The 26,908-nt window shown below is 40.1% G+C and overlaps 2 protein-coding genes across 8 annotated transcripts in view; one reads left to right on the top strand and one right to left on the bottom strand.

Moving 5' to 3' along the window:
- Positions 1-12,189, bottom strand: part of CIB2 (calcium and integrin binding family member 2) — a 45,438-nt gene extending 33,249 nt beyond the window's left edge. For 3 of the 7 annotated variants that reach the window (XM_062625707.1, XM_062625714.1, XM_062625723.1), the window contains exon 1: positions 11,976-12,189. Coding sequence is in view for 3 of the 7 variants with exons in the window: in XM_062625697.1 (XP_062481681.1) it covers positions 6,077-6,127 (51 nt within the window). In the remaining 4 variants the exon portion in view is untranslated. Of the gene's footprint in view, positions 1-6,076; positions 7,025-11,975 lie in introns of those variants that run through there. The other 4 variants (XM_062625680.1, XM_062625688.1, XM_062625697.1 and 1 more) reach the window with 4 other exon arrangements.
- Positions 12,190-12,343: 154 nt separating this feature from the next.
- Positions 12,344-26,100, top strand: IDH3A (isocitrate dehydrogenase (NAD(+)) 3 catalytic subunit alpha). Its single transcript, XM_062625658.1, has 11 exons — positions 12,344-12,480; positions 14,569-14,631; positions 16,361-16,444; positions 17,752-17,866; positions 18,426-18,613; positions 18,752-18,885; positions 19,510-19,612; positions 19,691-19,755; positions 21,715-21,799; positions 22,318-22,470; positions 24,452-26,100. The coding sequence occupies exons 1-11, from the start codon at positions 12,454-12,456 to the stop codon at positions 24,533-24,535; spliced, it is 1,101 nt and encodes a 366-aa protein (XP_062481642.1). The 5' UTR covers positions 12,344-12,453; the 3' UTR covers positions 24,536-26,100.
- The last annotated feature ends 808 nt before the right edge of the window (positions 26,101-26,908 follow it).

The following is a 26,908-nucleotide window of genomic DNA, read 5'->3' as shown; positions in this document are numbered from 1 at the left end:
ATTCACATGCCATGGGTGGCTTTGCCTTGGCTCGCAATGTGACTTTCTGCAAGTCACTCAACATTACTTGTAAAGTAGGGTTAATGGTCTCTGCTCTTCGAATTTACTTTATAAAAGAACAGAATGTACATGCTGTTAGAGTTTTATTCTTTGATTTCCTATGTCAGATGAACGCAGGTTTTGGACAAAACAGGAACAGAGTGAAATGGTGGTCCACTACCTTTTCCACTAGTCTGCAAGACTTGATGGCAGACTCCTAGCTCGGTTCTGCTTTATGTTTAGTTCTACGGCGATTTAAACAACAACAAAGAATTAGAGATAACTGCTCTGAGAATGCTGATACTTAACTTCATGTACAGTGTGCATATACAGAGTAACAGGAGGTATGACTCCAGAATCAGAACACATTCATTTGTGCTGTTGGATAGATTGCCAGTTCCAGATCACAGCATAAGCATGCAGTCTGTGAATGGCAGCAGAATCAAAGATTATCACTTAGCACTTCTGGAAGCAAGTATTGGTGTGCATAAAGCACAGTTTTCAATAAAACTAATTTCACATAGATAAGCACAACACTTCTCTGCAGAAAACAAGAAAAACAGGAAAAAGTAACAGTAGAAGGAAAGACTAGCAATGCTTAAGTATGCAAAGCTCCTGTGAAATACTATTTCTTAAACCCATTAGATGCATATTTCTTCTCTAAGACAACACTTCTCTGTTCTCCCTTTTATACATAATGTTTCATAAAGGCAGGTTTATTCTGGTCCTGCAACGGCTCCATTGGAAAGCTTTATAAATAAGGAAATAATATAAAACACTCTTAGCAGCACAAAAATAACTCTGAATTAGAAAAACAGTCTCAAACAAAAGCCAGCAATCCACAGATAAAGTAAACCAATGACTAACGGGAATATCCTCAAGGCAAGACAGATTACATCCATATAGCTACCTGACTGAGCAGCTTTTAAGAAATAAGAAGTACCGAAGATTGCAGCATTTTAAATGTTAATATCTTAAATACATAGAATCATGGAATAGTTTGGGTTGGAAGGGTCTTCTAGTCTAATCCCTCCTTGCAATGAGCAGGGACATCTTCAACTACATCAGGTTGCCCAGAACTACATCCAGGCTGGCCCTGAAGTTGGCCAGGGATGGTGCATCCACTACCTGTCTGGGCAACATGTGCCAATATTTATTGGTCTCATTGTAAAGAATTTTCTCCCCATGTCCACCCTGAATCTCTCCTCTTTTAGTAAAAAGCATCACCCCATATCCTATTGCAACAGGCCCTGCTAAAAAGTCTTTGCTTCTGTGATCACTGTGAAGATATAAATATATATAAAGAGTCACTGGGTATCAGTGAGACTAACACCAGCCTTTGAATCTCATAGCTGTGCAAGTTCTTTAGTGAACCCAGATTTGAACACTAAAAAAATCCTAATAGTTAGTATTCAGTAATAGTACTGGTGTATGGACTTCTATCTTAAAAAATAATGCTATCTTAAAAAAGAATGTCAATGGAAATGGTAACATCCAGCCCATCTTTAGTTGTAATCATATACATTTTACAACTACAGCCAGAACAGCTAACACACCCACTGAGTCTTAAGAGACAAAATCTGCAGCTGTAAGGAACCAGTTTATATATTTATACCACCACATGGAAGGAAAGAGTTGGACAAAGAAGCAAATTGTCAACAAATGTGATTTTGCTCTATATATACACATCAGATGGTAACATGAAACCAAAAGCTGACTAAAGAATAATTGCAAAAAACCCTTGTTCCATTATTATGCCAATTAAATTTGCACATCAACAGTAATACTCTATCAAACTGAAAAGTATGTTTTACAGGTGATCCTGGGGAACCTGTGATGAATACACTTTCTCTATTCTTGTGAAGGGTTCATTTTCACCAAAGACCCTGATTTAGTCAAGCACAGCTTTTTAAAATCAAAAGATAACTTGATGACCTAGTTTCACTTTATAAGGGGCATTTCTTGGCAGATCATAACCTAATTTGTTTTATCTGGTATCGCATAATTCTCATGAAATGCAGTTGAATCCCACTTTGACTAGAATTTTAGTACAAGGAAAACAGTTAGCTCTGCCATAGACAAATCCTTGTATAAAAAAAGCAAGTCATTATTTCATATAAAATCCTTTATTGCAATACTGTCTAGAAGACAGCCAGGGTAAACATCGCTTGTTTTGAGGGCGCATTAAATAACATAGAGGGCTTAATCCCACAAATGACCAAATACAAAAAGAAACAGCTTGCAATAAGCCCAGTAATATCTGATATAAAATATTTATGCTCTACATTCTCTAGGTTCTGCCTATTAGGAAAAAAATTACAACCAAATTTATGTAAAATGCAGACCGCTTATTTGAGTAACCCCAGAAAAGGTTACACTTGATCAATGAGTTTAATCAAGCAATGGAGGGGTTTGTCCATAGCCCAAGCACAGCTTCTGTGCATTTCCTACTCAATGGAATTGCTTCTCAGTGAGAAATGCAGTGCACCGAGGCCAGCGTACAGCTCTGCTGCCACTGTATTGCCTCAAGTATCTTTAAAGAGCATCACTCAAAGCACCCTAAAACGCCTGTTCATTTTCTTTACTTGTTATGAGACTTGACCTCCAAAACCCTGAACACTGTCTAAAGATAATTTCTTTTAAAAGCTTAATTTTAAGATGTTCTTTGATTGCAATGAAATACATGTTTTTTTCTGATTAAAACTTAACCTCTTCCCCAGACAGACCTTGGTTAGATTTTGCATTTTGTGTAAAAAAAAACCCAAACAAACAAACAAGTAAAACTCTGACCCACAAAGCCAAACCAAACCACACCAACAAATAGTCACGTACTCTAAAGGCATAAAAGTCACAAGTCCCCAGGAGAATTCATTTCCTTTCGAGGGTAACTTTTAAAATAAAGTGAAACTCAATGAGGAAACCAAAACTTACAAAAGCCTGATTTCCAAACACTTAACTAAACTTATGAAAACAAAAGAGCTGCCAACTAGAACACTATCTTAGTAACAGATAATATGATCTTAATAACAGGTGACATGCCAAGGTGTTCAGAGATCTGCAGCTTTCTAGTCTTTAATTTGCCTCTATTTCATATAAAAGAAGCTGAGAGGTTTAGTATTATCAATTCCTACTGCACATCTCTTTTACAGTTTCAACTGGCCACCAATCACAAGTCATAATGAAGAGTACTAAAAACACTTGTTTACTAAAGAAATTGAGGTAATTTTGTGGGTAACCAGCTTTACAATTACTTAATTTAAATGTAAAGGTTCTGCTAAGGAGTGCCTCTTCTATATGATAGTTTACATGCAAAACCAGTTTATGCATAGGCATCTCAAGAAGTTTAAGACAAATCAAATCAGGTTATCTATTTATTTAATATTATATTAATGATTTGAGATTTATGCAAGCTAGCTCTTCAAGCAGGTGGTTTGTCTGCAGCTTAATCTTTACTCCTGAAAATTAATGCCTTCATATGGTTTTACCATACTTTAAGTGCACAAATGTCTCAGTTCTCCATCGCAGCATCTCCTATGGATCAAGAGCTTAAAACATCATGCATTAAAAAAATAAAATAATAAACACATCATTACTAAAGTAGTATTTAGGTGCTATAAGCTCAGAGCAATTTTTGTTGAAGACAGAAATGGTAGAAGTTACAACCAGATAATACAACGGCCAGAAATACATTCTGATAAAGAAATGTTAAGTCTAACCATGAGGTGAGTGAAATTTTGAAGAGGCTTCTAACAGAAACTGGGGGGAAGTCAAGAAAACCCAAACAACTATATTACAAAAACAGATGGAGTCGACTGTTTTGCTTCTGCCATCCTGATACTATGGATTCTGTAGCCCTGAATATTATTGTGAAGAGAACGGCACTAACTTACAGACATACGAATGCCTGGTTCTCAGATGCTGGCACATAGTGCTTGGTTCAGAGGACCTGGCAACTCAACTGCTGGGTCAAGAAGTTAAAAACCTGCATTTTAAACATTATGGAACCATTACCTCATTCTCTCTTTTTCTAGTCTGAAGTAATTCCACAAATGAGAAAAAGCCACCTAAGACAGCAGGCTCCAAGTCAAACAGCTGCATTTGTACTACAGCAACCACACAGTGCCCCAGAAACCAGGAGAGGGGAGAGCTCTGCATGTCAATGGCTACAGCAGTGAGCCCAGGATCCCTGCATTAAGAGATTGTATGAGGAGGTATGCAGGAACTAATGGATTAGAGGCTAACCACCCTCCAACTGAGGTCTTGATCTGACTGTTCACAGCACGAGGCTAATATTCCTTCCTAACAAATTCTAGAGGTTTTTGTCCTCAAACTTCTTATCTTTTTGTACTTACCATATATAACAAGTGATATTACTATTCAAAAATTACTTAGCACTATAGTAATGAACTACAAGTCTGCCTGTAACAGAGAAATCCCACAGAGAAATCCCACAGGCTAACTCAATCCACCGGACCTAACTGCTGCCAGGCTTCGAGATCAATTACCCAGCATATGAAAGGCAGGGGCTGCAAAAGCCATTAGGGAAAGGCAATTTCTACATGAAGAGTAGTGAATTAGGGATGACATTTCAGCTTTTGCACTTGCCAGTTTATGTCAAGAAGATAACATTAATTACATTTGGATTTTGTTTTGTCTCACTGCAGTTGTGCTCTGTTCTGTGTTCAGTTTCATTGTTAGTAGGAAGACAGACACTGGTATTTTACAGATCTTTGATTTCTCTCTTGCCTGTCTAGCAGGGATGTAAAAAAACAAAAAGCCTTTTTGGATCTTAGACTACCAAGTCTAAGACTGTTAACATAATATATTAGTGTCAGACTGCTGGTGAGGGTGACATGTGCGACCAAGTGGAAATTAAAGAAGCTCCATTTTTGCATTTCCTAGAAGAAAATTTGCAAGAAAAAGGATGGGCATTTCATAAAAGCATTTAATTTATGCCTTATTTTCAGACATTTTAAAGCATTTTAGTAAATAACCCTAGCCTGACTCTCTGTGACTAAATATCTACACCGGTGAGAAGTCCATGTTAGCAGTAACTCCAAAGAAAACTGGTATTTAAAGTCAGTTTCTACTTCAAGGTCTTGAGCCACAGATCCTGAAGGTAAAAAGAAAGTTACTTCCTTCTGTATGCACTAGATCTGTCCCTTCATTATCAGAAGTTAAACTAAACCTTGATTTCCCGAACTGTTAGTTCTATGTTTATTGCTTCACATAAGAGAACAGAGCAGTGCAGCCAGCCCTGTCAAGCTGCCTCCTCCTTCAGCACACTTCATTCCATAGATTGCCTCACCGTATTTTAAGAAACTTATTCAAGACGCCCACTGTGCAGCAAGCTTCCTGCAACCCATCACAGTCAGATCTGTGGTGTGCCAAAATCTGACTGAAAACTGGAAATTGTTACTTTTTTTACCCTATGAGAAATCCAGTTGATGTGACTTGAAGTAAATAAAGTACCACCAAAATGACACGCCTGGACATAAAACAAATACTTTTTTTTATAAGGTAAGAAACTGTCACCCAGGAATGGATGCAAGCATAAGGATACCTATTTTGGAATTACATTAAGCATGTTTCTAGGACTTATCCTTTGGAGAAGTTAATTTAGACAACACCTTCCTCCCCTCCCCCCTGCTGTCAGCAAAGGCATCAAGGAGAGAAAAAGAGGTTATTGCTACATTTTCTTCTCTACAAAACGCTCAGTAGAAAGATTCTACTAAAAACTGCCATTTCCAAGCTGATCAGTCTTTTTTATCATGCTTCCTAGTCCAGACATTGAGGATTTGACTCCTTTCTCTGTATACAGAGAAGGGAATTAAACTAAGTATATTCAACAACTCTGCCTTAGACTACTATTCCAGTTGCTGGAAGGAACAGTAGAATACAGGCACACAGGCTACAAATGAAGTTTTTATTTATTTTTTGGAAAAAACACCCCCAAAACCAAACAAACAAGACCCAAAGCCATGAATATATGAAGATTGCTCCTTCCCTGCCCCTAACGCAAACTGAGATATCTTACCTGGTAGGCATCTAGCTGTTCATCAGTAAATATTGTTTGCTTATTACCCATCTTAAATGAGGAGTTCTTCCTCTATGCAAATACATCCCATTAGAAGTAGTTGGATTCCTCTGTATTGTAGGCATTTAGGGCACGTATACTCCTTGAGAGTGCTGAAAAAAATCCCAAAGCCTGCATTGAACTGGTTTTGGCTGTACCTGTCCAATGAGGAAGGACGCAGGATCAGGAAATCTTTGCAAAGGCTTGACTTGAGTGTGCCAGGAATGAAGGTGTTAAAATCACATGCAGGTGTCACCCAAAAGCAGTGATGCCATTCTCCATTCTCCCCCCTTTTTCAGATGCTTTCTTAAGAGGCATACAGAGCTTTTAAACCATAAACCCCGAGGAGCCAGTACTAGAAGAAATCAGCTCTCTATTGCCTCAGTTCACACTCCCTTGTTCACTTCAGGACTCTCCTGCTCGGCACCTTCACGTTTCAGAGCAGCTTTGCGTCACCCAATGCCCTCGGCAGCGCAGTCGTATTACATGCACACAGCGCAAACCTAATAACTAGCAAAATGGATTATCAAAGACAAGGTTTCTGCAGCTGCTCTCCCCACAGATAAAAGCACGTCCTTGTCATTGCTTGGATCTAACCTGCACGCAGCTGCTGATGTTAAACACAGCTGGAAGGCGGCTCAAAGCGTCCAGAGCATCCCCACAACATGCCGCGGGGGCTCCACGCTAAATGCTTATCTACACTGTGGTTACAAAGAGCCCCGACTATCAGTGATGTGAGCTCACTACCAGAAGTGCCAAACTCCCAGGTATACCAGTGAATGCAAGCATTCCTTCTCACGTTAAATAAATATATTGAAAAATAAATAAATCCGGAGGATTAAAGTAGTTTAGACAGACACTAATCTGACTCCTGAGGCTCAAGCAAGCAGAGCGGGAAAGAGAAAAGGCTGTGACTGCAGCCTAAAGCAAAGGTAAAAGGTACCGCTAGAGGGCACAGTGTATTTCAACTTCAGTGATTCCAGGTTGCCGGGGAAATCTTAAAAATAAAAGAAAAAAAAGAACGTGTAAGAGATGCAGACAGACACAATGAATAGTTATCGAACATCTGCAGAAGGATAAGCTCTTATAAGTAAGAGAAGAAAGAAGGCTGAGCGGCAAAGAATGGAAACAGAGAGGAAAGGTGTGCTGGAGTCAGTTTCTTTGGACTGCTCACTTGCAGTTTGTGCACGCCAGGAGAGAGTGAAACTCTTCCTACGTACGTATTCCTATGTACAGCTCTGCCAATGGCCATGATCCCCTCAGTAAGTTAGCGTCTCTAATAAAAACACCTTGTCCTTTTTCCTACAGCTTCTAATGATCCTGACCAACAGCATTGGGTAAACAGCAATTCAATTTGCCTTCACATATAAGAACACAGAACAAACATTTTAAAATAATACTGAAAGTAAATCTATTGTATACAAACTAAAAACTGTCCTATGAGGTGTTGGATATGTACTCAAAACCTCCTGGGAAGTGCTGAACCACAGACTGCTGCAAGAGCCAACTTCTTTAGATTGTAACATTTAGAAATGCAGATTTGATTCAATGCAAACCAACAGTGCCCTGAGCATCAAAACCACAAGGTATTACCATAGACGCAGAATAAAGAGCTTGGGATAAGAATGTTTTCACCAAGGCAAATTAGCAATAAGCAGACATCAGCATTTTAACAGTGAAAGAAATGGATTCTACCAGTAGAAAATACCGCAGGACAATTTCAGAATAATTTGAGATTAAAAGCTTTTGCAGTTCTGAAAGTTCATACACATCCTCAGCTCTGAATGAGCTTTATCATTGGCTTTGGTGATTACTGATCTAATGAAGCGTGTTTCCTATCTACTATCTGGTGGCACTGAAAGGCAAGAGCTAGCAGCTGTTCTCAGTGAGATCAGACCAATACTTAGCCAAGTGATCCGATGAAATAGCACTCTCTTCACAGCCACCCAATTCAAGCTGCCTGTCTATGAAATCAGATTAAATATAAATGGCCAAATTATCTTTAACGCCATTATACAGAAGGGAATTGACACCAGGGGGGCATTGGGTTCCATATCTTTTAATCAGGAAAACTGGTATGGCTAAAAGAGCTAATTGCTTTAAAAGAGTTAGAAGTTCTTGCTTTAAAAGAAAGACTCAGGTTACCAAAGGAACTGCACCGACGGGGTAGACAGACAGAAAATAAAGTGTTTTTTAAAGTCTGCTTTCCGCGCTCTGGAGAGCATCTTTTATTAGTAAATAAAAGTGTCTAGGTTTTTAATAAGAGGATTAAAATACTGATTGCTGAGGGTTCACTATATTAGCTAGCTCTTCTCAAACATGCTATAATGTTAACTATTTCACTGCAAAATTGTATTACTATAATAACTGGGTAAAATTTAAAGACAGTATAATGTATGAACTCTTTTTCACTCCTTTCTGTTTGTATGTATCAAAGATCAGATAATCTTTCAGTTTTCTCTTTTTTACTTCTTCTATCTGTTTGTATTTATCAAAGATCAGTTTTATTTGCCGGTTGCGTGTTAAGCAATATTTACTCCCAGTGTAAGCTACTGCAACAAATCAATACTTCTCTATGTGCACAGCAAGACCTGACCTTAATGCTGTCAGCCTTCCATCACACTTGACTGTGTTTCAGTTTCTCTGTTTGCCAAAGCAAGTGATTTTAAGCTATTAGCAATACATAGCACAGGGCATCTTGCAGTCAGTGGCTAAGTCTGCTAAGGAGGACAGTATATATACAGTAGTCTTGCCATTATACTGTCCATCATACCAGAGAACATGGTGAAGTAGTCACTGTTCATCTGCTTTAACAGTTTAATTCATGGAGCAAAAATCTGCTACCAACCACATACACAGGATTTAGCATTTTATAGCAAGATGTCCATCAGCTGCAATGAATGGCTCAACACCCACCTAAGGCTGCACTCTGAACTTGTTTCCACAGCCACAGCTCAGGGAGTGGGACAAATCATGCCAGCACTTCTGAGCACCCTCAATGCAGTGCCCTGTTATGAACTGTTGCTAGCCATGGCACCAGGTGACTTTAACCTGGTGCAATAACCTCCAACAGACACGTTGGAGGTTATTAAATTGCCTCTGTGAATTATGCAGTGAGAATTTGACTGTGCTTTAATGGTGGTCATTGTTTGCCCTGATTACAAAGCAGAAGCTCTGTCCTCCACTGACACTGTAGAAATTCCTCATGAGACTTTGGGGCTGTTTTATTTACTTTAAAGCTATTCACAATTCTGTTTGCTCACAGGTAAATGAGGAATGATAATGTTCACCTACATTAGGTGCTGTGGAGCCATTAAAATGCTTGTGAGTTAAATCCTTAAATAAAGATGCTACAGAGCTTAGTAACATTACCATTGTAATAGCTACACTGTCAAAATTTGCCTCTTATTTAATAGTTATTGCAAACCATAAATACAAGATTAACTGTAAATATACAGTTACAAAGTACAAATCCTAAAATAAGTGAAAAAGAGAGTTTGATGCTACTGCAGTACGTAAGAAAGTTGCTTTTCCAGCACACATGCAACAGGAGAATGCTTAGACCCCACTAGACTTGTCTGAAGTGTTGGGCTGTAAGAGAATGCTTCATGGGACCAAGCGCTGCCTTACAAATGACTACACAGAGCTGGAAGAAGATGCAAAACTCATAGCCCTCAAGCACATGAAAGGTGCAAACTACCTGCCTTAACTGCATTTGTTATTAGGATCCAAACCTTTCTGTAGAGAGTTTTCAATGCTAAAGCAAACAAACAGAATTTGTGCTAAATTTGATGTATTTATAATGTTATCCCTCTATCTTAATAAAATACGTAAGCAAAATACAGTATCTTAGAAGATGGAGGTTTCTGACTGCATTTCATTAAGCCTAATTTCAAGTTAAAAAGAAGTAACTTTTTAAAGATGCTTTATAAAAGATAATGCTTTGCATCAGGGACAAATTAATAAAAAAAATTATGGTTTCCTGTGCAGACTAAATTGAATTTATTTCCTCATATAGAGTCTCAGTACACTGATGACCAGGGGAAAGAAACTACTGTTACTTCTACATAGGCATCTGTTTCCAGGCAAAATAACTACTGCGTTGTTCAGCCCTTCTCTAACAGATCCAAACTAGCTACTGCTAATGGCATAGTATTGTACCATTATTATGGTACCACCTGTAAGACATAGATCAGAAACCTGCTGCAGCAGCTGTTAATATATGTAAAATAGAATTTCTTCTCTCCCCTCAATTCACAATCTAAGAGTAAATCCAGATACAGAGTAAATGCAGATACAGCCAGAAAATAGCAGGTATGCACTGGTCAGCTTAGTATAGCACATAATCAACTTAACATCCATGGAGTCCTTTGGTAAGCATCATGGCTAAAGAAACAACAATTATTAAAAAAGGAGTGGAGCAGATGTATACAGATAGTGAGAAGCAGTACAGTAAAAACATCAAACATTCAGCTACTGTGTCCTAGAAACATCGTAGGTCAATCCAAGATAGGAGCAAGCCTCAACTTACAAAAGGTGAGGCAAAAAAGCAGAGAACACACCCCCCCACACACCCCCCCCCCCAGAAAATAGGGGCTACTAATGCTGTATATTGTCAAATGTCAGTTCTGAGAACTTCTACTCACACTTTTTCAGACAAAATGTGAACACACAGTCCTTAGTTTTCAGGCACATACAGGACAGAGGTAAGTGGAGGTAAGACATACAGGTAAGAGGTAAGTAAATGGAAAAGCTGCAAGTAATCTGATGACTCTATCGCCAAAACCTGGCGTTAAATTATACCAAGACAGAACCTGAAGCTTTATGTTGCCAAAGCATAAGAAACCAAAGTTAGTTTTGGCTTTCTTTTAAAATGTCTTTTAAGCTTAAACTTCCAGGAGATATTAGACTCATATTTTATATCACCCTTTGCAGCCACTGAGTTTAGAAATCCAGTCTTGATTTTGTAATCAAAGCTGAGAGCCTAATTTATTGCTGTAACTGTTTGAATTGATAATGAAACAGTTGACATAAATTGACTGAACAAGATTGGAAGCAATGGCAACACTATTACTCAGACAGCCGAGCCTACCACACCGCTCTCTGAGCAGATCATACGGAAGGTGGAACTGTTACCACAATTTCACAGGTACAAAAGTCTTTTAAAAGTCAGATGAAGTGATTATTCCCATAGGTCTGAGCTCAGACTGCCTCGGTTCTAGCTTGGTGCTTTAGTCTCAAGTATATAGAATCTGACTGGTCTGTGTTGGAAAGGAACCATCCAACCCAATCATCCAGTTCCAACCCCTGCCACGGGCAGGGACCCCTTCCGCTAGAGCAGCTTGCTCCAAGCCCCATCCAACCTGGCCTTGAGCACTGCCAGGGATGGGGCAGCCACAGCTTCCCTGGGCACCCTGTGCCAGTGCCTCAGCACCCTCACAGGAAAGAGCTTCTGCCTAAGAGCTCATCTCAGTCTCCCCTCGGGCAGGTTAAAGCCATTCCCCTTGGCCTGTCCCCGCAGGCCCTTGTCCAAAGCCCCTCTCCAAGGGATATAACACATTCCAAGCTCCCTTACCACCCTCAAGCACACAGAACAAGGATTCCATGGCTGCTTGAAGCAGGACTTCAAGGCCGCAGACTACTGCTGTGCCCTGGCGCTCGGGAAGGCGCGCTGCATGGCCCGCGGTCTCCCGCCGCCACAGCCTCGGCGGAGCCTGCAGCTGACACACAGTATCAGCAACATGCTAACAAATAACGAGACAAACCCCAAGTTTTGTACTGCCCCTACACCGACAGCTTTGGGTTTGACACTTTAAAGCGCATGGGTTGCTTCATTTTTTTAATCTGCTGCAACAAATACCTGAGACTGTTGCTTTTTAATGACAACCGCTCCTTCCCATAGACGTCCCAGGTCTAGAAGCTAAGATTTTACAGCGGTACCAAACGCTTCTGAACCGCTTTGGAACGCCGCTATGCAGATGCCATAACGGTACCTCCTCAGACACGCACCGGGCTCTCCGCAGCGCCTCAGGCACCATCGAGAGCGGTGGCTCTCCGGCACCATCCCCTCCGGCAGGGCCGGGCAGGGCCGGGCAGGGCCGGGCCGGGCCGGGCCGCGGTACCTCAGCGGGGCGCTGGAATGCAGGCTCCCCTCACCCAAAAGGGGAAGAGGAGAACATGCCGGGCCGCAAGGCGCCGCGGAGGGAGCTGAGGTACCGCCGGGGGCGGGGCCACACGGCTGCGGGGGCGGGGCCTGCCGCTCTCCGCGCGCCGGTTCCGGTCTCGCGGCGGGCGCGGGTGTTTTCGGGCCTCAGCGACCCGCGGTGCCCGGGAGCATCATGGCCGCGGCCGCGTGGATGCCGGCGGTAAGCGGCGGGGAGCAGGGACAAGCACCTTACCCGTGTGCCCTGGGGGCGGGCGCCAGACCGGGCTGCGCCTGTGACCTTGGCCGCGGCTCGGTGACGCCCGAGGCGGTGCTGCCGCGGGGGCGATCGCCTGCAAGGTCGCGGTGGCGCCGGGCCCGGGCAGCGCCGCCGAGGGCGGCGGGGTTGGCGGGCCCGCTTTTCCCTCATCCCCAGGACGGAGCCCCGCCACGGGTGGGTGTCGGGCGGGCCGTTACTTCAACGGCCGCTGCTGCCCAGGGGAAGGGCCGCGGAGGGGCCCGGGAGGTCGTGCCGTAGAGGTCACGGCACTGCAGGCCGCGAGGGGCCCGGGCCCGGCGGCAACGGACGGGCATGGTGTGCCTGCAGCCGGGCTTGTCCTGCCCTGCGTTCCCACAGCGAAGGCCGCAGGACGGGTCCCTGTCCCTGAAGGAGGTGCCGTGCCTGTCACTACGGAGGCTGCTGTGGCAGTGCCTGGTACTGTCTTCGGCAGGCTTCTGGCCTCCCCTCGGGGATCTGCTGAGTCCAGATGTTCGGAGATGCAGCCCTATTGCGGCGCTGCTTTTTGCCTTTAGTAAATGGCATTGCTTTAGCGCCTTTAAATAATATAAAATAATAATAGCCCGTGGGGGCCAAGTCATTGCAGAAGCTCCACTTCATGTCTGCTGAAATGCGGAAGAACTGGCAAGAGGGTTTAATGGCAGAACACATCAAGTCTTTCTGGCCTGATCTCTGCTAGCATTCCAGATGTTGAACTGAAGTGTGATGTACCAGGCCCAGGATTTCTGGCAAGCTCAACTGTTCCTTTCCAGGGCTACTCTGGAATGTGAATCCTGACTGTGCATGCAGGAACTGTACCATGAGGGCACTTACACTTGTGTATTCAGTGCTTTCATTTAATCGCTTCAGCTGCTGCCTCAGATTCATGGCTTGCTGCGATGAACCTTGCTTGCCTGTTGCAATGACCTTCTACATGTCATGTCAGGTCACAAGTAAAAATAAATTCTAGCTTAAATTACTTCTCCCACAGCATTCATTACAACATCCCTGAGAATTGCATTGTTTCAAATTGTTTCTGTGAGTGAAAACATGGTTTGCTCCCTTTGCCATACAGCTATGTTTAAGCATATGTGTCAGTAATGATAAGAGATTGGAGAGGAGTACAAATTGTCCAACACATTCCAGTCTAGCCTGATAGCTGCAGACAGGAATGTGGCAAAGTCCTCCAAGTGCTGGCACTGGAAGTCTTCTGACTCCTAAGTCCCAGAAGCATGAAAACCCTGGAGAGGAGGGTAAGGTTGGGAGGCTATGTTTTCTCTGCACTTCAGTATTGGTACTGGTACAACTAGGGATTTTGTGTGTGGTGCTCAGCCAGGCAAGAGCTCAGGCTGAGATACCATCCCAGTTGTGAAGCTTAACGCCAGTTTGGAATATTCAGGTGTCAGAAGGAGCGATTGTTTGACTAGGCTGTGTCGACTTGTTGCTGTGATGGATTTTGTCTTTAATGTGCATGTAATTCTGCTTTTTAAATATTGTTGGGCAAACAGAAGGCAACAGCACAAAACCTGCTGGTGTGGAAGGTGGAAGAACAAAACCCACCGCAGTCTGAATGGAAGAAGTGACACTAATGCAAAGCAGTTTTTAAAACATTACTTAGAATGCATACACTGTCCACCCTATTGCTAGTGAAAGTGTTTGACTTTTCACTTGGCTTTCCATGAATCTTAATCCTTAGGATATCCTCTGTTTAGTCAGAGTTACCGCAACCTTACTTCAAATGCGTAGTATGCAAGGACTCACTGTTGTGCCATAACCTTACCTCACCTCAGGCATGGTGCATCCTGGGTTTACCTTGTGCTAAGAATAATCCCAGGATGTGCCAGTGCACAGAAGGTTAGAGAGTAACATGGCAAAGTGTTCCTTACTCGTGTTTCATCTGGATCTTTATACTAACTTGAGATAGGGGGTTTGAAGCAATATGATTTTAAAATGCAGATTTGCTGCAATACTGTTAACTTTGAAAAATCCCATTTGTGTAATAAAATAGCATCTTCTTGTTTTATATCCTTGCAGGTTTCTCGATTGCTAGGTGCTTTCAAAAACCAAAAACAGGTGACCAGAAGTTTTAGTAGTGCTGTGAGTATAATAGTACCATTTTTCCTTTCTTTTTAAGAAGTTTCTCAAGAAAGTGGTTCAGAAATTTACTTTTATAATATCAATGTTATTTTTACATTCTCAAGAAATAAGGCCTAAATAAGGGAGCATACATGCTCTTAATGCCATGCTGGATTCGTATTGGCTTACTGTCTTTGGCAATCGCATATTAAAACCTAAGTGATAATACAAAAGGCTCCAGCAAAAGACAGAAGTGGTATGAAAACTTTTCACACAATCTGGACATGAGCCATCTTCTGAAACTCATCTGGCATTGGGCAAAGGAGACAGATTGTTGAGAAGCTTCTCATTTTCTTTCCTTTGCAGACTTCCCTTCAGTCACTACGTTTACTGTTGCTTTTAGAATACCTCACGCTTAAAGTTATGCCTTCTCAAGGTTCTCTTTGAAGTATTTTAGATGCTAGTGGCATATTTCCTTGTAGATGTTTTACCTTCTTCACGTGTATGTGTTTGAAGTGCCCATGGGCCTTTATTTTCCAGTGAAGGTTGCCCTCAAAATGGCTCAGGCAGGGGCAGGGCTCAGCACCACAGCATGCACCCTTAAGCAGGACTTAATTTTAAAGAGGAACTGTGGCTTTTAATTATAAGCTTTGTAGAACAGCATGTAGAAGACCTAGAAATAAGACTGAGGGTTGCTCCTATCTTCTACAGTTTAAAAAGATTGTAGAAGGTGGGACACCCTGGTTCTGTTTTTACCATAGTCCTGTGTCAGGTGAAACATTCTCTGGCTCAGTTGGAGTCCTAAGACAGCACAAAACTAGTCTTGAGGCATTCCATCAGCTATGTGCTTGCTCAACAGCAGGGTTCTTGTACCTGAAGCTCTGCTGCTTTTGTTACGTACAGTGAATTTCTTTGGCTCACATTTGTTAAAATACCAGTCAGTGTATATTGAGATTCTGAGTATTTTGTGTGGAGCAGGATGGAAGTAGATCTTGTGAATTGATTCTAGTTCTGATGCTGCATCTGAGCTGCCTTTTCTGGTAGGTAATAATGAGCCCTGACAAAACTGTTGGGAGCATGGAGGATTAGAGTGGCGATCATCATCTATTTATGTTTTTTTGATCAGAGCAGAGTACTTTCTTCCCGTTTTTCAGTGAGCCTAAGCTGTGCAATTTAGTTCATCTGTTTGATGATGATAAAAGAAACAAGACTGAGAACATTATAGAAGGAAAATAACTGGGTATTGTTAAAAATGGGTCTGAGATTTTAAGGAAGTTACATGAGAAGTTCGGATATGCATGAGATTATTTTTTTTTTAAGCTTTTCATAATTGTCATCATTTCTAGCATGTGTCACTATTATGCAGCATGTTGCTAATACTGGAGACATACGGGTAACAGAGCCATAACTAGGTAATAGTACCTCCTCCAGATTTCAAGAAGGCAGCATGCTGAGATGGTTTCTTTCAAGGAATACTGATCAGGAACCTGCCCTTCAGGTTAAACCTCTGTGTTTTGAAATAGCAGTAGATAGTAGGCAGATTTTTAAACAGTTTCTCAACATATCTGCATGCTGCCTTTGCAAGCAAGCCAGTCATCCTTCCTTCTGTCCAGTGCTGCTATTCTTCATAGTGCTTATTTGGTAACTGAAACTTCCTTTTCTAGTTCCTTGTTTCTTACAACACATGAAAATGTTTTCTTCATGGAAAACAAGCATTCATTTGTTGTGCTACTGATATTTCTATACCTAGGTACAAACAGTAACTTTAATCCCAGGAGATGGCATAGGACCTGAAATTTCTACTGCTGTCATGAAGATCTTTGATGCTGCCAAAGTAAGTCATATTAGTCTTGCTGTAAGCATTATAAATTTAACAAGTAGTATTAACTAGTCTTGTTTAAAATGTTTAGTTTTTAACTTCCAAACGATCAAGTCATGTTTAAGCTATTAAAACTTCTTGACAACAGAAAGTCAGAAGCTTCAGCTAGTAAAAGATAGGATTGGGATATCAAGGCAGGGCTTGAAACTGTTAGCTGGCAGAGGAGTAGACAGCAAATGCTGTATTCAGTTTTGGAAATATGAACTCAGTATTCATGGGAAATCATCTTGTTGATGAAGTGATCCTGAGCAACTGAGAGAGGTTGTTCTCTTGTTCGTTGTGACTTCCAGTGCAGATGAAAACATGTGTGACAGAGCTGGCATGTTCTTAGAAATCAAACTGCTGCACTGCTGAACGTACTCACTTCAGTGATATGAAAGTAAAGTATGTCCAAGAACTCTGTTACTGCCTGTCTGAGGAACCTCACCAGAATTTGTCCAGTTTCCTTGAAAGGATATAGCGCTCTTTCAGGAAAGATGCCTGTTAAATGGGTCCACATTAGTAACAGCACCAAGACATCTTCCTTTCTGTAACAGCTATCCAGCTTGAACTGGGAAAAAGTCAATTTCTCTTTATCTAGGAAGACCTTGTAATAGTTTTGGTTGTTTCTGGGGAGTCAAGCAGGAGGGGTAGAGGAGTAAAAGCTGTTTGTGCATGAATGCATGCTTACAATACTTTATCAGATTTGTTTGTTTTAAAGGGGATTCTCTAGTGTGTTACACTTACATTGGTTCAGTTTGCAAAGCCCTTGTATCTTTTCCTTTATGGTCCTTCCTGATGAGCCTGTCTCCACTTACAAGTGGGTGAATGGAACATTTGCGGGTTTTCAGTTAGAAAACATATATATATCTGTTATGTACTGTCTTCCAGGCAGTATGGATGACAAGTTCTCAATGAATTCAGTTTTCAAATGTTTTGTCTCTTGTATACAAGGAACTCAACAGCTCTAAGAACTGGAAAGGTGTAGCATGTATATTGCAATTCTGAGGATTGCTGAGTATATGGCACCTGGGGAAGCGTCATGGTATTCAGGTTTATGATGATGTGTTGCTCATACTATTTCATTGTCACTTACTTAATTACATTTTAAACCAAAATGTTTCTTTTCTTACTTCAGAAATCTCATGGTTACTCTCATTTACCAGAGAAAAATTGTTTAGGAAGGCCTGGACAAATTCCTTACGCACCTTTTTGTGAAAGGGAAGTTAAAGCTTGAAGCAAAAGTGATGATATTTAAGTTAACATAGAGTGAATGTGTTTAGACTCCTATTCAGTGGGAAGAAAGGAATGTTACAGCTATCCAAGGACCAGGAGGGAAGTGGATGATTCCTCCAGATGCCAAAGAATCCATGGATAAAAACAAAATGGGATTAAAAGGTACATTAAAAGGGGTTAATACAAATATATTAAATACTGTTGTTTTTATTGTGACTCTGATTTAAAGCTGAAGACCTTCATTTGCATAATAAAATGGCTTATTGTAGGGGACAGCCTGTCAGGTAATTACAGTCTTCTGTAATTTTAAAACCATCCTTCTTTTTGAAGCCATAATTTTCACAGATCTTCTAGGAAAAAGCAAGTGTTGCTATAAGCCAGCCTTTGGACTCTGTGCAGAATGCATTTCTAATGATAGTATTCAATAAGTATATTCCTAGTGGTGTTTTGTTTTTGTTGTTTTCAGTCAAAAGCTTTTGTAAAAACTGCTGTTCCATGCAAGGGTGGCAGTTTGGCCTTTAAAGAGCTGATTAATATCACTGTAATAGTACTCAATAGCACAGAGAATTGCTGTGGCATTTCAGCAGAAGGGTTCAACAGGAACTTGGAGATCCTCTGTTAAGAGTACCACTCTAGGTTACTAGAGTTTGAGCTCTGAAATTCATGAAGGGATTTACCTTCTCATTCATTCTTGCATTTGTTTTTTACCTTTTCCCTTTAGGGCCTTTAAAGACCCCAATTGCTGCAGGACACCCATCCATGAACCTGCTCCTGCGTAGAACCTTTGACCTTTATGCAAACGTCCGTCCCTGTGTCTCAATCGAAGGGTACAAAACCCCTTACACAGATGTGAACATTGTCACAATTCGAGAGAACACAGAAGGCGAATACAGTGGAATTGAGCACGTGGTACGTTGCTGGAAGTGGTGTGTTTTCTGTGTTTCATGAAGGATAACTTTGCCCATCTCAGTGGCCTAATACTAGGAGGTTCAGTGGTGTTCAAGTTTGCTACCCATCAAAACCATCAGTGCGATTACTGTCTTTCAGATTGTTGATGGTGTTGTGCAAAGTATCAAGCTGATCACAGAAGAAGCCAGCAAGCGGATTGCAGAATTTGCTTTTGAGTATGCCAGAAACAACCAGAGAAGCCATGTTACTGCTGTGCACAAGGCAAACATTATGTATGTTGACACTTCTTCTTGAGAAGAATAACAAATAGTAATATGCATTTAATTATAAGTAACTTAATTGCCCCTCAAATGTATAACTTGTGTTGGTGTTACTGGGAGTAAGTAATGAGGCAACCCTAAACCCAGTATTGATAAGACTCTAATATCCTAATGTTATTATTAGAAAGTTTGTAGTAATCCTGTGACTTGCCTTGCAAAGATCTTGTTTTAAAAAGAGTCTTAAACTAGGAAGATGAGTTTAAAAACTGAGGATGAAAAAGGCACTTTGTACTGAACTAAGTTCTAAGAGGTGATATTACGTGACACCACCTTTACAAACTCAGGAAGCCTTTAGTAAATGAACAGGATTCATCCTGAGAATCAATGTACGCCTGTGAAACAACTGATACAAAATTATTTTAGGAGACAATTTGAAAGGCAGAACTGCTCTGACAGCAATATATTTAAAAGATTATTTAACATAAGGGATAATTAGTAACAAAGTTTCTGCTAATTCTGCTAATAATTTAATCTAAATTTATATACGTATTTAATCCTCTGTTGCATGCAGTTTTCTTTACCTTCAGTATTGCTTTTTAGAACAACTGCAATATTCTCTTGCTTATTTAATTGCAGGAGAATGTCTGATGGGCTTTTCTTGAGAAAATGCAGGGAAGCAGCAGAAAACTGTAAAGACATTAAATTTAATGAAATGTACCTGGATACTGTGTGTCTGAATGTAAGTATTGATGTGTCTTAATCGTGATTAGTTTTAATTTTAAATTCTTAACCTTAATGAAAATATACTTCTTTCTAGATGGTTCAAGATCCATCACAGTTTGATGTGCTTGTTATGCCAAACTTGTACGGTGACATCCTCAGGTATGGAGATTGTAATTTCAAGTACCTCAGTGTATAGAGTGCTGTTGCTTTCCAGACAGTTACTCAGGTTATGTGCTAGCCAGATGGATGATGATTTTATGCATTCAGAGTTTAAAACTTTATACCTCAGACTCTAAATGGGCAGAAAGGATGCTCTTATTACACTTCAATTATTACTATATTGTTGGGAGGAGCTGCATGATGAGAATGTGCTTCTTAGTTTAAAGTTTCTGCTTATGGAGGCTATTAATATATTCACATGGGCCAGAAGAGAAATTTCTCCAAATATGTGAAGAATTTAATGGCTTGAACTGTAATAAAGAATGCTTAGTTAGATTTTGGGGGGAAACTTTCTAATAGTAAGCACTAAAATAGTGTGAGGTGACTGTGCGACCATGATGTTTACAGCAAGCTAGCCATACAGCTAAATGATAATGCATAGTCACTGAAGAATGAACCATGGTGCCTCTTAATACCTTGCCAGCTCTTGTTTTATGTATTGTATTTTTCCTTATTTTCAAATTAAATTGCATATTTGGGTAACATTAACACTAGAGATACTTGATCTCTTGAAGGCAAAATACATCAGAACACTGTTTCCATTCTGTTAAATGCTTAGGTAGAGTGTAAATTCAATTAAATGCTGCATGTAAAATTAAGTATCTTAATTTGAACTTTTAACATAACATTACTTCCCCTTGCACCTCCAAGGAGAGATTTAGAAAACAGCATGAATTAGAATTTACATCTTAGAACCCATCTCCTGCATTTGTACAAAAGTAAAGGTAACTTATGTACAAGAAGAAATGCCTGCTGAGCTTCTCTTGAAATGGCACTCTATGATAAGGCTGTTTGTAACCTCTAAGAAAAATCAGACTCCCAGCTAATGCTTCTTGCATTAAAAACTGTTAGAGGGGTGGAGAGGGCCGTTACAGCAGCTGTCAACCAAAGGAGATCAAATCAAATGAGTCCCATCAGTACAATTTCAACTCACTTTATCTAATTCAGCGTCACTGATTTTAAAGGTTTGAAGTTTAAAATTTTAAAGTTCTCATAGAAATTCTGGAAACAGTTCTATAATTCTCAGCATTTTCAATAAATGTGTATTCTTGAAGAGGGCACTTGAGTCACTGAGGATGGTCTCACCTGCACTGCTTTTTTGAAGTGTGAACATCATGCCAAACAGGTTTCTCGGACTGAATAGGTACAGCAGGGAATCCCTTACCTTGAACCATTAAATCCCTACTGTGACAAATTTAGACTGTATCCATTTTTTTGTGCCTCCAGCCTATACAACTAAAGCTAATTGGGTTATTTTAGCTTAAACTTGAAATATTATTCTGCAAGGTCATCCAAACTTTTCTGCTTGTGAGTCCTTGCTTAGCTAAGTTGTAGGCAATAAAACAGATTGCTAAAATACCAGAGTTTTAAGAGCCTTGTTTATCTGTATGCTCAGCTTTGAGGGTACAGGATGACGACTGTAGGCACAGTTGTTTTGTTCGTCCCCATGTTAATTCTGGAGTAAACCACATGCAAAGTGCTTGTGTAAATTGCTTGTGTCTGATGATATCATTATGTCAGACTTGTGGGCTGTTTAAGAAAGAGAGGGGGAAAGCCTGTCTGGTGTCACTGGAACATATTCCATAAGCCAGATGCAATAAGCTTTAAAACTACTAGTAATTCATCTACCTAATATCAGCTATGTTCTAGTATTTGGAGTTACATCTTAATTTTCCTTTATTAAACTGCCCCCTGCTATTAGTTCTACAAATTTACAAATTAGCCACTTGTACTCCATTGGAAAACAGCATCTGTTCTTCCCAGTGCTATTCTCAGGCTGTGGGTAAATCAAATAAGTTCTTGTTGCAATAAACTGAGAAAAAAGAACATCTGAATACCTTGCAAAGAAGCAACTGTATATGGAAAAACTGGTGGGTTTGTTGTTTTTTGTATCTCCAGTGACTTGTGCGCTGGACTGATTGGGGGTCTTGGAGTAACACCAAGTGGCAATATTGGTGCTAATGGAGTTGCCATTTTTGAATCGGTAAGTTGTCTTCTGCAATGTCTTCTGCAGTATTAACAACCGATTTGTCTCAACTGGAGAATCTAAAACTTCCATGACATACAGTGTGGCTATCATTGAATTAAGTTCTGTGTAAAACCGTTCTTTACTGTGAAGATGCTGAACCTTTACTCAGACAGAGAAGGTACAGTATGTATTACACACACGGTATGCATTACACATAGTTTTTTGCATGTCCTTTTACAGACACTTTGTTTTTCCTTTGTTTTGTAAGATAAATACACTCTGTGAAATAGAACTTCATGGGCACAATTGGGAGATACTAGGTGACTTAGTTACTCCTTTCTGATGCCTTTGAATTGAACTGTTCTGGTCTTTCCTATCTCCTTTCTGCTAACTGTATCACTGTGAAGTAAGTCCTATTTTAACTCTCTTGTATGAGGATTATGTTTCAGGTTGCTTGCATACACTTGAATTGCCTAGACCATTTTAATCAGCGTTACTGACATCATAACAGATAGGTTCACTTTTATTTCTAGGTTCACGGAACAGCACCAGACATTGCAGGAAAAGACATGGCAAATCCAACTGCCCTTCTGCTGAGTGCTGTGATGATGTTGCGTCACATGGGACTACACAAGCATGCTGCAAAAATTGAGACAGCTTGCTTTGAAACAATTAAAGATGGAAAGGTAATCTAAGGGTGTGCAAATAAATGCACTGAACTGAAATCATATTCTATCATAGCAAAAATTAACTTTGAACATTACCACTCGAACAGTGTGGTAATGGAACACCACCTGCTCTACTGGCCTGATGCATGAGCAGTGCCACTGTCCTTCTCTGATAGTAATTTTATTACCTTTGGTGGTATTAAAGCTGCCCAGCTCAGTAATAAGGATAGGCTGTAGCATTCCTTGTGTCTCAGTAATGCTCATCTTATATTTCCACAGCTTTGTTAACTCTCAAAGCTAGAACTGGATGTCTCTTTTCCATGAAGGGGATTAGAGATTTAAGTAACTAATGATGTTCCAGTAGTGAAGTTTATAATGTATACAAAAGACATATATTTAAGTCTGGGTCCTGAAGTGAAGGAGACTCATTTGTCTTTCACAGGGTTAGTCCTCCACTTCTTTTATAGCATTTCAGTCCTGACTGTAATATTTCTGCTCCTCTTTTCAGTTCCATTGTTTTCTTTTTTACCTTCTAACTGCTTTCAGTCCTTTTTGGGCTACAAATAGGTTTTATCCAGTGTTTACTTTTTCCCCTTAAGATTGAATGCAATTTCCCTTTGGCAGCAAGTGTCTCCAGATTAGAGACTCAAATGGCATATTCAGGGACACACATGCTCTGAAACCTGACTTGGATTTGTCCTCTTAAAATTGTTGGTTCACTCATCTACTTTTACATCCACCTTTTCAAACATAGCTGGAAAGATTCTGAAGATTGCAGTTAAAGAGGATTAGCAGTTAGGCTGGTTCAGTTATCTTAGGCAGGAGCTTAAGAAGCTGCTTTGTAATGAAAAGTGACAAGGATGCTTAAACAAAAAGCTGTCATCATTTCATAAGTGGTCTGTTTGCAGCTATCTTACTGTGTGTAGGAGGCAGTTAAAAAATATCTAAACTTACAAGTGAATAAAGAGGTGCTCCTGTAAAGTTCCCATTTACTTCTCTGGAAATGAAATATCCTCCATCTGCAGGTCAGTAACTGTATGGAAGATAACACAGTGCAAGTTTTGTGACATGGCTACTTGTTTACTAGTTACTTAACACCAGTATGGTTATATGCTCACAATGGAGAGAATCTTTTTAAATTGGCAAAAAAGCATAATGCAGTTAAAAAGATAAGATCCTAAAATAATAACCTTCATTCCCTCTCCTGCTTTCTGTTTCTCCCTTTCCCTTTCCCCCAGCCATTTAATTAAGATCTCTGTGTGTGTCATGTAAGGGGAAAACTCGTGATTTTAAATTACCTTCTGGAGTGCTTTAATCTAGTGAGGTAGGACTAGCGATGTTGCCCACTTCTTTCTTTATTGCACTATCTTTATGCTGCCAGATAGGAGCTGCACTTGATGAAAAGCTTTCTTTAACTCTGCATTTTCCATCTCTTAACTGAACTAAGCAAACTGAAAGAAGTGTTAACATTCAGCATTAAGAGCTATGTGTGCTTTTTCTGGGTAGGTTTCCTTAACAACAAACAGACATTAAATTAAACAACAACAAAACAACCCAAAACCCATACAAATTCCCCCCAAATCAGTTAGTTACCTTTGTGCTGAGCCTTCATATATAATTTTTACTTCCAAAAGACAAAGTTCCTATTGAAAACTTAATAAAATCAATCATTAATAATGATTAATAACACTGTTATTTGGACAAGGGCCTTTGGAGAGCTTTGGCCAAACAAATTTTCTTCCTGTAGTTAAGATAAAATCATGTGGAAAACTGATAATATGTGATGTTGGCACTCAAGTTTTCTTTACCTCCTTCAGTCAGTACAGTCCTTATTGATGAAATCTATATTGATATGGGATGCAGAAAACATCAAACTGGATGTATTCCTCCTCACTCCTGTTTAGTAGTCACACAACATAGAAGAACATCATCTAGAACTGTTCAGACAAGACCAGCCCTGTAAAACAGTTTAGTAATGGGTTTTCTTTCTTTCTTTCAGGTCTTGACAAAAGACTTGGGAGGTAATGCCAAGTGTTCAGAATTCACAGAGGAGATCTGCCGCAGAGTAAAGGACAAAGACTAAATTTTTCTCATACTACCTGTAATAACTCCAAAAGGACACAGCACACAAAGTACATTATATATGATATCCATACGCGTATAGTTTGCTTGTCTCTTGAGAGCAAACTTTTTAGTTAGGGCCTCTCCATTAATAAAGTCAGTCCAAATGGCTATGAATGATGCTTGTGCCTGCTTTCAGTGGACTTGAAGTGTTTTGTCATATTTATTTTTTTCTATCTGGTGAACATTTTTATGTCAGTGAATTCTTTCATTGCCACTGGAGCTGTTCTACCATTTCCCATTTCACCTGGAGGTTTTTACTTTCCACAAAGAAAAGAAAATGCAAATAAACCAGTAATAGAATTAGTGAAATATAAAAGCACCTTAATGGTTAAAACCTACTTTATTGATCTTGCTGGAATTTATGAGATAGGTTTTCAGCCTAACAGGAGCACATGATGACCTGCATAGACAGAAACGGGTATGAAGTAACTAAAAATGGCAATTTCATGTTAAAAGCAATGAAGAAACCACTTTAGATAGTCTGGTAATTCATGAAGTATAGCCTTGACTTCTAAGGGCACGAATAAAGGAATACAAAATCCTAGAGATTTAATCTATTTGTGTATTTTTAAAAGCCCACAACCATTTACCAGCCAGGGGTGAGAATTAATGAACTAAAATTATTGTTCAAATCCATAGACCAAAATAATTCTTACAAGTTTTCCTCTCTGAAACACACTTTTCAACAGAGTTCTAATGAGAGTAAATTAAGTCAAAATTAGTTCTGCCATTTATTGTGAGGGGAAAGTATTAACTTTGCAAATTTATACTACGGATTTCATAACTTCATGCTGGAGCGCTTTTTGTGTTGTACTTTCCTGCATTCTGTTCAGTGTGTCTTACTGTATTGACTAGTAATTTTATTCTAGAAACCCTGAATGTAAAAGACTAGTCCTAAATGGGTTAAGACAGAGTGAAGGTTTGGCTCTGGTGCCTACGTTCCAGAAATATATTTCATCCTATTCATGAGGATCTTGGACTATTTTTTTCAGGCTTACTGAGCTTAACGCACACAAAAGCAACTCTCTTTCTCTCCCTTCTTCTGCACATACAGATCATCATATGAGTCATTTGGATGTGTATGTCTCAAGGTGTGCTTCCATTGGTACACCCTACAGGAAAATGTGTGTTTCAAAACTCATGACTACAGCACAGGATTATCCCTACTGCCAGTACCAGGCCTCTTAAAGCTTCATTCTATTAATAGATATCACTCCACTTAGTTACTTTCTTTTACGACTGTTTAGACTGGTTGTTTCAGAAGTCAAATCAAGTTTAGTAACAGCTTCTAGTGTTGCTGTATAAAAGTAAGCATCCCAGCTCTTCTTGTACATTCTACCACCACCTCGGAGGCGGGACAATGAGTTCTATTCCTTGTGCACTCTGCTTCTGGTGAATAGGGCAACATTTCTTTCTGTGGTTTACAAGCTGCTGCTGCCTTGTTTCCTTCAGATTAATATTGTTAAAGAACTTCGGAATTACCATTGCGCAGAAATGGGGAAAAATAAACTTTTCAAAGTCCTACTGCTTGTTTTGTTTTTCTAATCCCAGGCTGCTGTCTCGTGTTACGTGTTGATGTGCAAGACTGGTAATGGAACTTTCCTGGAAACAAGATCCAATTCTGCCTGATTTTTCTGATCAGGAACAGTGGCTGTGGCCTGGCTGCTTGTGCTACCTATTACAGCTCTGCCAAAGATCACTCACTAACAGCAAACCCTTTAGACAACCTCCTGGCACATGTGTCCCTCATATAGTATGATCTAGATTTTATATGGGGAAGAAGAAATGCAGCTCCCACTTGGCAGCGTTAGTACAATGTGCATATTGAAGCATGCAGATGCACACTGACAAACATTGCTCCGAAACCTTTCTGGTTTGAAAAAAAAAAAAGTGTTATAAACAATTTGAACAAAGTTTCTGTTCTCAATAGCATTTAATGTGAGATCTCCCATGTTTGCTGCTTTGCCTTACAGTCTTATGGAGCTATTGCCCCAGCTTTGGTTTTGCTTTGATTAGTTGTTTCTGGGAGAGATAGTAATGTTCATTTCAACATGGATTTAAGAAATTACTAGCTGGCGTTTTCACGGAACTCTGAATTCTAACCGCTGTTAAAGTGGAAGAGGATTGCCTGCAGGTTCTGAAATGTGTTACTGAGCAAACAAAAACTTCTTTGGGAGGCAGAAAAACCCAGCCCTTTTGATTGTAATTTCTTTTAAATAGCTACCTTATTGTTGGAGTGGTGGAACTCCAGCACTCTGCAGGAGTGCTAACTACTGCTCTACCCAAATACAAGCAATGGGCAACTTTTGTGTTTCAGTATAGAGGAATTACA

This window comes from Pezoporus occidentalis, unplaced genomic scaffold (genome assembly GCF_034315485.1).
Source record: "Pezoporus occidentalis ecotype Australia unplaced genomic scaffold, CSIRO_AGI_Poc_V1 ctg11, whole genome shotgun sequence".
NCBI classification, from domain to species: domain Eukaryota; kingdom Metazoa; phylum Chordata; class Aves; order Psittaciformes; family Psittacidae; genus Pezoporus; species Pezoporus occidentalis.
Note: the sequence above shows the minus strand (reverse complement) of the source record. Positions and strands in the feature narration are given on the sequence as shown.

What these genes read in the sequence shown, in the direction of transcription:
- IDH3A (XM_062625658.1), top strand. Translation starts at nt 12,454, where the DNA reads ATGGCCGCGGCCGCGTGGATGCCGGCG. An exon ending in AGATCTTTGATGCTGCCAAA is followed by an intron (nt 16,445 to 17,751) that starts GTAAGTCATATT and finishes GAATGTGTTTAG; the next exon opens with ACTCCTATTCAGTGGGAAGA. An exon ending in AAACAAAATGGGATTAAAAG is followed by an intron (nt 17,867 to 18,425) that starts GTACATTAAAAG and finishes TTTTCCCTTTAG; the next exon opens with GGCCTTTAAAGACCCCAATT.